At 39.0% G+C, this 14756-nt stretch overlaps 2 protein-coding genes across 2 annotated transcripts; both read right to left on the bottom strand.

Annotated features, from left to right (window-relative positions):
- Window positions 1-3799: 3799 nt before the first annotated feature.
- Window positions 3800-5901, bottom strand: LOC136801550 (uncharacterized). Its single transcript, XM_067058189.1, has 2 exons — window positions 4955-5901; window positions 3800-4633 (listed from the first exon to the last, which is right to left on the bottom strand). Exons 1-2 carry the CDS (start codon window positions 5850-5852, stop codon window positions 4296-4298), a joined length of 1236 nt encoding a protein of 411 aa, XP_066914290.1. The 5' UTR covers window positions 5853-5901; the 3' UTR covers window positions 3800-4295.
- Window positions 5902-6051: 150 nt separating this feature from the next.
- LOC136801569 (streptococcal hemagglutinin-like) lies at window positions 6052-14700 on the bottom strand. The gene has a single exon (XM_067058203.1). The coding sequence runs from the start codon at window positions 14698-14700 to the stop codon at window positions 6052-6054; it is 8649 nt and encodes a 2882-aa protein (XP_066914304.1).
- Window positions 14701-14756: the final 56 nt, after the last annotated feature.

Here is a 14756-nt window from a genome sequence, read left to right on the forward strand (position 1 = left end):
TTTAGAGTAGTCTGAAAAATTAAGAACGCATTTAAAAACATTTTAGGCTGGAAATTGCTAAAAAAAATAAGCACATCCAGGCTCAGCCAAATTTTAGGTGTTCTAATAAAAAACAAAACGTGTAATTTCAGATAGGCTCCCTTATTGGATGAAAATCAAATTTTTTCGATGGTCGAAATTCTAGAAGAACATTTTAAGGCCTTGCAAACTCTAAAACACCCCACCAATATCTGAGAAAAATGGAGAAAAATAGTGAAATTAAGAACATGTTAAAAACATTTTAAAGCTTGAAACTCAAAAAGTAAAGAACATTCGAAGGCCTAAAAATTTTGGGTGTTCTTATTAAAAATACGTGTAGTCGTCTAAATGAGAGCTTATCATCAAAACAGTTTCGGTTTGCCCGCCCCTATCCTTCTCTACATAGCATTCTATTTATTCCGGTAGCCTTAATCCCGTCTTTAACGGATTCACTGATCGGGGATAATGATTGAAGATTGGATAAAAATAATTTGGAAGAAGGAAGGATGTGAGGTCATCAAGTAAAAGTGTTGCTAGGTAACAGAACGAACGCCTCCCCTATGTCTATGCTTTATGAATGAAGACTCTGTGAAAACGTTTTCCCTATCAAGAGAAACATTTTGAGAGCATTCTTGCTGTTCTATTTTTGTAAATTTTTGAGTTCTGTTATAAAAAAATTGATAAGGTTTTAATTTCATTCTTTCCTATGAAATCAGAAACTGGGTTCTTCAATGGTATAAGTTTTCGCTCTATCTTGGAAAATAACTCTATCCAAGACTCCAAAGATCAAGATTGATAAACTCAAGTTCGGAAAACTTCAAAATAATCCTCGTCACAATTCACCAAACTTTTTCTCCTCCCTTGAAGAATGTAAAATTAAAGCAAAAGAAAAAAGATTTTACCTCGTGCTGCACATGAAAGAGGCGCACATTCCGTTTGCTTGTTTCAAATTCGATACTTGAAGTTTGACACATTATTCCATCTAAAAAAAAACAACGAAAAAGATCAACAATGACAGATCAGGGAGCTACATTTATCAGGCAGGCGCTGAAAATATAATTTACAATGCCTACAGTCGATATTTTACGCAAATAGCCCAGGAATCTAAGTCTTTCAGACAGTCTTTCGATTGTTTTCACGGGGTCCACGGCCAACTAGCTCGGCTATCTATGAACTGAACGGAACGCCTTTAACCACTTGGCCGGCACTCATTAAGAGGAAACATACTAATATCATGAGTGAAGGTCTAGAGAGTCTATCACCATATTTCCCTAACACCTTTGGAAGCGCTTGGGATTCGAACAATATGGGAAGTATGGTGATAGACTCTCTACCTTCACTAATATATCTTTCTCTCTCTCTCAATCCGGCTGATAATCGAAGTATCGATTGAGGTCAAATGAGCTTACTAAGCTCAAATTGCAGATGTATAACGATAAACTCGGTATGCAAATCTAATATTAGGTCATTGGTTTAGCGACACCGACACCGATAACAAACGGGGGGCAAGACCGATCATGGTTCGGATTAGGAAGAGGATGATCGGAATAACAGAAAACTGGTAGAGTGGATTAGAAATTCAGGAACTAAAAACAAAATCAAAAATCATATAAACAAGATTTATGCCTTCTACCAAATTAATAAACTGTGACATACATAAGATAAACTTACTTTTATCACGGTCATCATTTAGTTCATTTAGCAGTGTATAAAAAAGTTCTTTTCTGGATACTTCAAGCGCATTGAGCTTTTGTGCCATCATTTTGTACTTTCCGCTGGTCAGAGTAATCATAGTTTCCGTCATCATTTTTCTCTTTACCTTTATTTGTGTGTGATTTGAATGTTTGTTAAATGTATTTTTTTGCTAAAAAACGACAAAAATATTCATTAAGACGAATGAGAATGAGAAAGCCTTCCTGGATGGGATGATACCAAGCAAAATAGGAAACTCGGTACGAAGTCAGGGAAAGTTTATACAGTAGTAGAGAAAAGAAACATTCCAAACCTCCAACCAACTCCAAGAAAAACTGTGTGCTGTTTTTGGATTGTGTATCGAGAACAATTCTGGTCTGTAAATTACATCGTATTTGTACCCCTAAGGTTTCTCACCTTCTACGTTTTACTCTTAGAAAGCAAGCATTGTGGGCACAAAGAAGGGTTTTTACGAGATTGGTTGATAAACTTACTTTTTATAAGATCCCTTTTTATAGGGTGTATAAATAAAAATATCTTTTTCATAAAATTGATTAAAACACAAATAATTCGTCTCTCTCATTTAAATGTCTAAACCCTGCACAGTGAACCGATTCCGTCAAAAAGCAAATAAGCTAAAATTTCTTCTTAGTAGTTAATTGGTTGCTTTGAGAACTTGCAAGATCGAATCTGCCAAGTTGAGACAACATAGCCTTACTTTTAGTTTGATGAAAAAAAAAAAATCATGAAAGTGTTTATTTCGAAAATTTCACACAAAAAACAGTTTTTCATTACTGGGCAAAATTGGCAAATTCCGAAGAGGCTCTGGCATAAAAAACATTTGCTTTTGAAGGTTTCGGTTGGAAACGGGACTTGGCGAGGGTAGGCAAATAAAGGTTTCATTTTAATAAAGTGGTCTAAAAATAATTACAAAACGAATTAAAAAAATCTACCTATCTAGAAACAAAAATTGAAAAAACATTTACCAGTGGATACCCCTTAAAACCCACAATAAAAAGTGGTACCCTCTATCTCATTGTTTAGTTGGAGTGTAAGGCTGAAACTTTTTGTGTTGAAAGTACGTTGTCTATGATTGTCTTCCCTAGCAGTGATGTTTTGTAGAAAACAGTTTTCAGTTTTTCACGAGGAAGTGAAAAAGTGCAGTTTTAGCTATTTACCACTTAAAACCTACAAAATGGTTTTTCTCGAATAACTTTTTACAAAAAAGTTCTTTTGACCTCAAATTTTGAACAGTGATTCACTGTAAAGTTACTAATGTTATGAATATACCATTAGTACCTAAATGATCTCAAAAATATGTGTTAAAATCAAAATACCCCTTAAAACCTACAAAAATAAGGCTAAAAACCACAAAGTCCGACCCTTGCTAACGGGATACTCAAGCTGATGGATACAAATTTGGTGTTGCTTCGTGATTCAATGGTTCAAAGACTTGCTAGAAATTCATTCCCACAACAATATTTTCATTTTTCAGGATTTCATGCCCATAATGCAATTGTGTGTGGTTTTTTCGTCAAAAACGGCTACGAAAGGCCAAAACCTTCATTCGCTTCATTTTTAACCTATGGTTCTAATGTTTTTTCTAAATAAATCTCCATCAAATTTGTGACATTTTGGTATGCAACATGACCAGGTTTTGAGAAAGTCGATTTTCAGATTTTATTGATCATCACCATAAAAGTGCTTTAAAGTAGAATTTTAAGGGCCTGTCATTTTCGTTGGGGTCTATTCACGAAGATGAAAATGGTTTTTTCATACCTACCATAAGTATAGGTATCTAAAAAGTATAGGTTTTATGACCTTAAATTCAATTGTGTAATTTCAAGGTCCAAAAAACCTGATTTTTTGAAGGGATTTTTGATAAAATTTTGAATAACTTCGAATTTTAAGATACTTTAGCATCTTTAAAATCCTTAAAATTTGGTATTTTATGAAAGAACATTGATAAGAGGTTGTAAAAAAGTGAAACATACCACATAAAATTAAATCTGGTAGTTATGAAAGCCAAAAATGCAACATTGTGGGTTTTAAGGGGTATGTGGTTTTAAGGGGTATCCACTGGTACGGCGAAGTTAAGAAGCTTAGCAGTCGTTAATAGTCAAAAATACAATATAACATTTTCAATAAATTCGTATCTTAGTTATTGAATGAATTTGAACTTTTCTTAGATATTTAAAAACACACCTTGACCGATAAGATTCGGAAAGCTGGACAAGCCGACCTTTAAAAAGCCACACATACCCGATACCAATTTTCGGCCCCTGGATTGTTGGCCGTAATCAACCGTGGGTGAGAAAAATCTCGTCTAGAAAATGAATGGTCGGATACATCATCAATGGATGAGTTCTCCTAACATCATATCATTGAAGCATTAAACAAAAACATGCTAAATGAAAACCAGAGGAGCAAGATTTATGCTCCAAGCTAAAACATTTCATAATTTTCCACCAGGTGTAACGTACAGAGCAAACAAAAAACCGAATCGAATCCATCTGTAGAAAAAGACAAAGAAACCACGAGAATCACTCAATCCCAATAAAATAGATCTGCTTAATAATCCAATTTCACTTTTTAGCCTGCATCCTTCTTTTCTTGATAGCTTTCAGGCTGAAAAGAAGCGAATCCGAAGTTGTTGTGCTGAGTGAGAAATAAGGCGACAAAACTTTATCAGTTTGCGAGACGTTCTCGAATATAGCCGGTGAAGGCGACAATAGTCGGTGATTTTCCGAGTTCTCAGTTTGTGTATTCTCGCCAACTTCGAGTGACCGCTCTGACGGAAATTGGTGGCTGTTTAGGGAATCTTTTGGAGCACATTGCAGTGCGTTCTCACCGATGTTCAACATTGACGTGCGATCGATTTTCCTGTGATTGTCTGTTGTATGATGAATGGTTTCATTTGAATCTCCAAAAAGAAAGGAATAGTTGATATATCAATTACGATTTTGACGAATCAAAGATAGGAAAAAACGAACTAATGAACTGTAGAGAAAAATTAATTTAATTGCATTTAGATCGTATGTAAACTCAAAGTCTCAGATTGCTTCCAATCAGAAAACATAAAAAAGGTCTTATTTGCAACGATACAGAAAACATAAAATGGAATATCTCAAATCTGAAAACTGTAACTGGACAGAAGGACAGAAGGACAGAACGGCTCTTATTTCATCAACAAAAATTAGTTCATCTAAAGTTTTACAAAATGGAAAAACAGAAATAAAATTACCCGGAGATTTTTCATCTTCAAGCTTCTGACTTTGCATCATTTCAAAAATATTTGATCGATCCAAACCACTCAAGTATCTACTTTCATCCACCATTCTCAAACGATGAGGAAACAATGGAAAACTTTCGTGTTCAAAAATTTTCAAATTTGCATCTCCGCAATTGTGCGAATCGAAAACCAAATCTATCGGACATGGACGGTTTCGTTTCTTCCGCTCAGCGTGCAAGAGTTTGGTGAAATGTGAAATGTGATTGAACTTAGGTAATGAGGGTTGTCTCAGTGCATTAGGTTTGATCTTTCTGTGAACGAGCCTTGCTGGTTTGTCAGTATCTGTCTTTAGGGCTAACGGAAAAGTACCATGTAGCAAATTGAGGCTCGATTTTTTATTAAAGTTCGTGTCAAAGTTGATGAAATTGAACTTCGAATCAAGTTCTGTTTTTGAGTCTCGATCGTATCGTAAAATGTTTCGGTCGATACATAAACCATCTTTGACAATCGATTCACTTGAAGAAACTTTTTTTAATTTAGAAGGCGAATCTGGCAAAGGTCTTTCGCGTAGTATATACTTGGTGGCGGTTAGTTCCGGATTCTTTCCGTCGAGTTCCGATATACGGTATTGACGAGAGTGAAGTGTGCAGGTGGTCGTTGAAGCGGGGATGGTATTGTTGCTTTGTGACGGATTATAAATCTTGAAGAGTTGGAAAATGTTTGGGTAATTTTCAGCGGTGAGTTCGGGGCTTGTGCTGTGTCCATCTTTCGTTAAGGAATCAAGGGGAACCATATTACATGATGCTGGTAAGGACTGGTCCAACCTTCCAGTTATATCATTAACACCAGGAAATGTTTCCATTTGAAAAACCACTTTAAGCTTCTGTGAGATGTTAGGATCGCGTATCATTTGATAATATTTTTTGTATCGTATTTTTCTCTAAATGTAACATGTAACATGTGTAATTGCATTATAAGGTAACATGCCAGGGACATCAGGAATACCAAATCAAAGGCTTTTCGAATATATTTCGTGTGACCAGGCATATAATGAAAACATACAAAGTGTGATGTGTATATTATTTCCGTAAACTTACGCTGACTGCCGTTTATTTACGCGAAAGTTTTGTTTTACGATCGTCGCTCAAAATCTTTTTCGCGAGTTCACTCATTCGTCGTTTCCTCGACTCCACCGTCGAAGAGTTCGAAAAGTTATGATGGTTACTTGCCCCAGGCTTTTGAGCATTGTCATCGTCTATTACCATAGTAACCTTTAATCTCTCTTTATCATTCGACCCAGTCCATTTAAAGTTTTGTGTTCTGTTCTTCACAATATTTGCCGAAACTGTCGAAGTAACTTTGTCTCGTTTGCTCGAAATTCCGTTCAATGGTCTATCTTTGGAGATCTCTGCCATCATTTCTTTATACATGTCACCCACTCTCTTGGTCTTGGTACCAGGTTCTTTGATGGAAAGGCTCTCCGACGGAGTGTTGTCTGCCAAGGCTTGTCTACTTTTAAGGGAGGTTTTAGTCTCCTCCACATTGATTCTTTCTTTCTCAGGTGGGAACAACTTTTTACGGAGAGGAATCCCAGTGGATTTGGATTTGTTTACAGAAATTTCTGTCAACATCTCCTCACACATATCAAAGACGTTTTGATCCTCGCGTTTCTTTTTCGCATCATTTTTTGCAGGGCTGAACAGCCTCCTTGATAAAGGCGCCACGTCTATCCCTTCCTCGTCTGAACTGCCCTCTGTTGTATCAGCAGCGTCGGTAGTCGATTCTTTGAGGTCATTTTTAAGCATTACCTTGGATTTGCTACGGATTTGTTGTAGCGAGCTCTTCGTGATTGACTTCGACTTCGATAACAATTCACGAGATTTAACTTCTTCGCTATTTATTTGTTTACCATGATTCGACTTTATAGGTGAAGCCTGTCGAAGTTCATTTTTGTGATGAAAATCCAAAGATTTACGAACTTTCGAAGATTTATCAGTTGTCGTCGTACTTTTCTGATAATTTGAAGTTTTCGGATGTTTAACGGACAGTTTGTTTTCGGTTACGAAATCAAGAGATTTGCGAGCATTTATTTGTTTTCTATCCGTCAATTTACGAGATGGTAGATTTTGCGAACATTTTTTCTCATTTACGAAGTTGAGAGATTTACGAGCTTTCGCGAGGGTCATTTCTACAGGTATACAAGGAGCTTCCCCCGGTTTCATTCGAACTTTTACCGTGTTAAAGTGTTTTCGAGATTTTGATTCTTCTTGCTTTTCCAATAGATCGACATGTTTCGAAAAAGGAGGTAGTTCCTTACGAGTTTTATCGTGTTTTTTAGTTACGAGAAGTGGTTGACTAGATTTCGAGCTTTCTTTCGATATCGCAGACCTCGAATTGCAAGGTTCTGAGTTCGAATTCGATTTTCCTGTAGATTGTTGGTTGTTACTTGTAAATAGAGCTTTTCGAGCTTTCGATACCTCACTTGGTTCGATATGCAAAGATTTGCGAGGATCCAAACTTTCTGCTTCTTGGTGTTTCCTTTGGAACGAAGATTTTTGAGCACCTTTACAGTCTTGCCTCAACGCATTATCTGCCGTAAAATCTAACGGTTTATGAGCTGCTAATTTCGAGTCTTTATTTTTCGCTTTGAAAATCGGTTTGCTGATAATATCAATTTTCGCTGCATCGTTCGAAAGTTTCTTTTTTGTGAGAGTTTTTCGAGGTTTCGTCTTTTCAGTTCCTTTCGTTTTCAGCCGGAATTTATCTTCTTCGAGGCGTTCTAATTGACATCCGATATTCTCTAAATATGACATGATCAGCGGACGACGAATGGCGAATTGCGTTGAATCTGCGGATTGTTGGCGAGACGCTTTTTCAGTTTTCGTTGAGGGTTTCATGTTCATTTGCGACGAGAGACGTTTCGGTTCCATGAAAAGATTATGCGCGCTTCTTTTTGTTTCTTTCGTCGTAACCTTGGGTGGAGGTTGGCTTGTTGTCTCTTTAACATGCTTCGGAGCCACGCCTGTTGTAGGTCGAAGTTTTTGCTGCAAAGATAGAGGTTTCTTTGTTGTGATACTGGAGCTATTACTTTCCGTTGGTGCCACTGTAGAAGTTCTCTTGGTCTTTGTTGCATCTTTCACGAGAGGGATTTGGTCATATTGTTGCTTTCTTTGGCGTTGTACCATGGAGTGGTTTATATCTTGAAATTGATTTTCTACGGCGTTTTGAGTGGAAGTCTCATTCCGGAGGTTGGGATTAGTTTCGTCAACGTTCAGTTTCCATGGTGATTTGGATGGTACAATTTGATTGGATAACGGAACTAACCCACGTTCAATCATTGGTGGAGAGAAAGTATTTTGAACAATACATTCGGAAGAAGGTTTTGCGATTGAAATGATGGGTTCTCCATCTAGCGCGCAGGAGGTTTTGTTACTCGATGATACGCTTGAAAAATCATTGACCGGTTCATCTCCAACACTATAACTGGTAGAATTGCTGGCAGAAACAGATCGAGAGGTGTGTTGTTTGGTCAACACCTCCGCTGATGAAGACGTCTCTTGTTCTTGACGGGTTGAGATGCCATTTTGGTCTGTTTTACTGTCAACAATATCCCCTCCCCTCGTTGGTTGGCTCAAAAGCTCTTGACGGGTTGAGATACCATTTTGGTCTGTTTTACTGTCAACAATATCCCCTCCCCTCGTTGGTTGGCTCAAAAGCTCTTGACGGGTTGAGGTGTCATTTTGGTCCGTTTGACTGTCAACAATATTTTTCTCAGATTCTTCATCCAATGGTTGGCTGGACAGTTCTTCTTCCCATATGAAAGGTAAGCTGGGAAATGAGATGCGTTGTCTCTTGTTGTCCGGAGCTGTTGGCAACCCACCTTTCTCTTTTTCACAAGTATTGGTTTCTGTATCAGAATGTTCAATTGGTGTTTTCGATGTAGTGACCTTTCTCCCTTTAAAATTTGAAGAAAGGTGTTGGTCGGAATTGCTTCCTTCGTATACTGAAGATTCTTTGATATGTGACGCAGAAGATTTATTTTCCGAAGCAACTTCTCTTCCGATTTGAATTTCGTCTTTTGTTAGGACGAGGTTTTGCGAGACTTCCCTAGAATGACACGGTGCACGTTTTTCAGTGATCTCAAAGTTAACAATAGAGGTTTCCCCTTTCTTCTTCGAGAGCTCTGAATACTGCTTTTCAGTTTTACTCCTTGAAGTTACCAATTCACTTACTTTCAAGAGATTAGAACGTTTTCTCGTTTTCTTATTAACCTCACTACGCGACGTCTGATCGGTCTGTTTCTTGCGATCGCACCGTTTCATGGATGAGAAAGTATTGATTGTCGAAACATTATCGTCATCGATAAATTTCAACCTTTTCAAGCGTTGGCGAGATTCTTGACTATCCGTTTCTTTTCGTTCATCTGAATCAATGTCCTGTTGTACCTTCTTCGCTGATTTAAAATCAGATTGGTTGACAACCTTGTTATGAGCCGGACGTAATTTCTTCGTCAAAAGTCTCTCCGATGGAGTGTTGTCTTTCGAAGTGAGTTTCCTTTTAAGCGATCTTTTAATCTCCTTTACGTTGATTCTTTCCAAAACAACGCTGCATTCTTTGAGTTGATATTGTTGTTTCCATGGAGGCGCAACCATGTTGCATTTGGAAGAAGTAGAATTTTCCTGACTAGAATTTTCACGTTTGGACATTCGATCTTTCGTTGTAGGTTTTTCTTGGGAATCGAACTTTACACTTTCAGATTCATCCTCTTTGGTTCGGTTAGAGAAAGGTTTCACCTTGGCGAAAGGTACTTTAGCTTCAGGTTGTTCATTACCGCTTTTTGCTTTTCCAGTGTTCTTTCGCTCTTTACGTAGATCTTCGAGAATTTCTTTCGCAAAAACTTCCAAATGCTTTTTAACAAAACGGAGGATGAATTTTCTTGAAAAAGTTTTGATGTCATCTCCTGATATTGTAGATTCCTCGGTTATCGGGACTTTCGATTCTTGTGAATTCTCGGTTGCCGGAACCTTCCAATGTCCTGACTTCTCGGTTACCGGGACTTTCGATTGTTGTGATCTCTCAGCCACCGGAGCTTTCGAGTGCTGCAACTTCTCGGTTGTCGTAGCTTTTGAATATTGTGACTTCTCGGCCACCGGAACTTTCGAGTGCTGTGACTTCTCAGTTACCGGAGCTTTTGGATGTTTTGACTTCTTGGTTGTAGGAGCCATCGAGTGCTGCAACTTCTCGGTTGTCGGAGCTTTTGAATGTTGTGACTTCTCGGCCACCGGAGCTTTCGAGTGCTGTGACTTCTCAGTTACCGGAGCTTTTGAATGTTGTGACTTCTTGGTTGTAGGAACCATCGAGTGCTGTGACTTTTCGGATGTCGGAGCTTTTAAATGTTGTGACTTCTCGGCCACCAGAGCTTTCGAGTGCTGTGACTTTTCAGTTACCGGAGCTTTTGAATGTTGTGACTTCTTGGTTGTAGGAGCCATCGAGTGCTGCGATTTTTCAGTTGCTGGAGCTTTTGAGTGCTGTGACATCTCGGCCACCGGAGCTTTCGAATGCTGTGACTTCTCAGTTGTCGATGGGACTTTCGATTGTTGTGACTTTTCAGTTGTCGGAGATTTTGAGTGCTGTGACTTCTCGGTTACCGGAGTTTTCGAATGTTGTGACTTCTTGGTTGCCGTGACCTTTTTCTTTGTCTTCAGAGGTTTGATAAATTCATGAATATCATCATCTTCAAAGTCTGAGAAGTTCTCCCTGGCGAAAATTCTCAACGATTCCAGGGTGTCATCATTAGAATGCTGCGATGTGGAGCGTGTAAAATCTTTTGTATTGTTGTCCGGTTTCGTTACATTTTTACTCCCTTTCGATTCAGGTTTCTTCTTCTTCTTCTTGAGTTTTAATGAACTGCTTAATGACGAACTGCTTAATGACGAACCCCCTTGTTGAGATTCACCGTCACTCGATTTGACGTGTACTTTGGTATCACCAGATATAGGTGTCGTTGACGTTTTCGCAGCTTTCGAGATTTCCTCTCCAGCGGTAACATTGGCAAGTCTTTTCTCTTCTGAAGATGATTTCAAAAAACCGTGTTCAAGTTCTTTGTCGATTTGAAAACTCAATCCCTGAGTTTGATCTAAAACGTTCATATTCATTTCTTCAGGATCATTGTCGGTGAAATTTTCCTCGATAAAGTTCTTTAATGCCCCATAGTCAGGAGAAGCCAATGATTGAGAAATGCACGTCTCCTTGATGGAGAGACTTTTTACAAGCTCTTTCCTTGAAGGTTTCTTTCTATGTATACTGGATTCCGATTTGGTTTCGGGCTCACCCTTTTCAAAATGACCAGTTTTCAGTGGTCCACGATTCTTCGTCAGATTCGATGTGTCACGAGGGACAAAATTGAAACGAGAAGTATTTGTTGACAAAGAATGCGCCTGGTCTGTTTTCTTCCATTTCGAAAACTGGTTAATAACAGAAGCTGGTAAACTTTCCACAAAGTCTAGACTTTCACCAATTACGGAAGGTGGTTGCTCTGCTATACTTGGCTGAACAGCTTTCGATGATGAAATGGCGTCAATTTCAGGCGGCACTTCCCTTAAAAGCACGGGCGGATTAAGACAGGCAGATGCAGACAAAATGTTCGCTGTTGAGATTTCCTTCTTCGATACTTTCGGCAATTCAGGAGGAACTTCACGCAATAACGAGTGTGGCTCTTCAGGAACAAAGCATGCTTCATGGTTCAATGCAATGACTTCTGTTTGTTTGGTCAACATTGGAGGGACTTCTCTTAACAGCATTGGAGGAGGTTCTTCTACAAGTTTCACATTATCTGGAACATTGTTGTTTTCGGCATCGTCAGAGAGGAGAGAGATGGTACGTTGTCTTTTTATCGGTGAACAATCAATCAGTATTGGTGGTTGGTCAGCTAGAAAAGCTTCCGGCGATTCCTTTGTTACGGTGGGTGGCACGTGATCTGGTCGGAATTCGATCAGTTCTTCACTCGAGCAAAGACTTCTTTCTTCTTCTTTGAGTCTGTCAATTGTTTCTATCGGCATGCAATCTTTCATCTTTGAAGAGCCTCCACAAATTTGGTTCTTGACATTTCCGAATGTTGCGAGTTCTCGGTTGCCGGAACTTTCGACAGTGGAAATCCCTACATCTTCTTCATCAAACATCAATTCTTCAAGAGATTTACCATTCCAACTGTCACTATGTCCAACACCTGATTGGTTTACCAATGACAACAACTCGTTACCCACAGCAACCGCAACAGGATGACTCTCCACTTTACGTTCTTGGCGACTTTCAACAACCAGATCTTCATCATTAGCCGATATGTTCAATCTTTTAATCACCAAATCCTCTCCTAACTTCTTCTCATCTGACTCACTTTCCAGCTCCATGCTTGGTGAACTAACCACATTACCATTAGTCGTTAGATGAGTTTTTCGCTTGACAAAAGATACATCTTCTCCATCTTTCGATATCTCGCCCATAGTGTTCTCTACGTGATCAGAGCTCTCAGTTTCAGCCGTTGGATAAACGTCATTCTGTTTCTTTACGATGATCTCTTCTGGAGTTTTTCGATCAATTTTCGAAATCATGACAACATTTGTTGCTTCAGGCGTTGGAATGCCCTCGCTTTGTTTGGTTGTTGTTGTTATTATTTTCCCTGGCTTGTCCATCGTCTTCCCTGGAGTCTTTCGTTCACTTTTCAAACTCGTGGTCTCAATTGTCGTTGAATTTTCAGATTTCTGAATTTCAGTCACTGAGGTAACGTCGTTCTGTTTGATTGCCACCGTCTCTCTTGAAGCTTGCCGTTCAACGTTAAGGCTCTCGACCGCAGGTTTCACTGATTGGTTAGACTTTTGAATTCCACTCATCGAAAAGACTTCACTGTGCTTGGTTGTCACCATTTTTCCTGGAGCTTCTCTGTCAACAATTATAACAACTTCATCGTCAGAATCTTCATCATCAGCATAATCTTCATCATCATGCTCCAGAGCTTTCAATCTTGCGTTGTAGTCAATTTTCCCATGATGCATCGCATTCGAAGGTGTCGGGTTATTGACGGCAGATGCAATGTCTAACACATCGTGATACGATATCATATCTTCCGAGTCAGAATTAAAACTCTCGTCGGCATATTCGGCGGGATCAACAACTTCTTGAATCCCAAGGCCTTGACTAAAATCTCGAATATTATGAACTTGAACAGTAGTGTTTCCATTGGTTTTCGTTGTTTTGATTTCTTCTGATGAAAAAGTTCTCAACATTTTGGAAGATGTATTCTTCTCAGATTCATGATCTTGAAGGACGGACGTTTGCTTGTTACGTGAATCTGCTTTGTTCAGTTGATAGATCCTCTCAGTTTGGTCAGCCAAGTCTTGCATGGAGACCAACAGCTCGACATCGTGGACAAGCTGACTCAGCAATTGTGAAATGTCTTGTTTTTCTTCGGAGGAGGTGACCTGCGGTGATGGATTTTCTCTCAATGATGTGATAAAATTTACTGGTGTCTTCACCACGGATTCTACCTTCGTGTTCGGAAGGTTTGGTGCACTCGGCTGAGGTGTGACTTGAGCCTGAAGTCTTTGAATGAGGGAAAGAACAGGATTGACTTTCCGTGAATTTGTATCACATTGAAAATCGAAATCGAAAGGTTCATCTTCATCAATATCTGAATCCTCATCAATCGAAATGTTTAATTCTTCATGAGGCTCCGTAGAGGTGGAAAGCTTTTGATTGGAAGATTCTTTACCTAAATCCGTTATTTCTTCATCATGCACCATAGAGGTGGAAAGCTTTTGATTGGAAGAAAGTCCACTTAAAATCGTCATTTCTTCACCGTGCACCATACCGTTTGAGAGATTTTGATCGGAAAAAATTTCATCTGAAAGCTCTTGTTCACGAACGGAGGAATCCAAACTCGTTTTGCTGGCAAGTTTGTCACCATGAAGTTTTCCACAATGAAGTGTTTCCAATTCACCAATCTTCTCTTTTTCGATACTTTGTTGTTTGGACATTGTCGAAGTAATTTTGGATACTTCTTCGTCAAGAACCGACACATCTTCGTCAAGAATCGACACATTTTCGTCGAGAATCGACACATTATCGTCAAGAATCGATACATCTTCGTCATGAATCGATACATCTTCGTCAAGAACCGACACATCATCATCGAGAACCGACACATTTTCGTCAAGCAACGGCACTTTTTCGCCAATAACCGACACATTTTTGTAGTCATCCTTTGATTCAAAGAACAAGGCCTGGTTGTTTTGAAGAAATGGATTTTCCGCATCCTTCAAATCTTTGAACACTGAGGTCGATGGGAGCGCATTTGCAACAGCCGTTGTTGGGCTAGACGACCCAATGCTATTGAAATCTTCAGCCGTCTGTACAGTGTCTTTCTCCAACGTAGAAAGGCAGTCTCTGGCAGGAGAATGGTCAACAGGCCCAGTAGCGAAATCATAAAGTTCGTTGTCAGACATTGGGCTTGATGAACCAGTTCTAATATCAGACTCTTCCATGTCATCATGATCAGAAATCGGACTCGATGATCCAGCTCCTGAATCAGCGAAGGTTGGGAAAGTGGTCATTAATTCATTCAGCCGATTTAAAATCATTTGCTCTTCCATTTTCCTCTTGTCCGAGTTTACTGATCTTGTTTCGTCGAATTCATTGGAAAGAAGAGGGTTTTCAGGGACGCCAGTGTCCTGGGTTGAGAAAAGCTCGTCCTCTGATTTGTCCATTACATCACTACGTTGGTTGATTTGAATGATTGATAAGTCTTTTTGAGTCTCTTCTG

This window comes from Clytia hemisphaerica, unplaced genomic scaffold (assembly GCF_902728285.1).
Source record: "Clytia hemisphaerica strain Z4C2 unplaced genomic scaffold, Clytia hemisphaerica genome assembly, whole genome shotgun sequence".
NCBI classification, from domain to species: Eukaryota; Metazoa; Cnidaria; class Hydrozoa; order Leptothecata; family Clytiidae; genus Clytia; species Clytia hemisphaerica.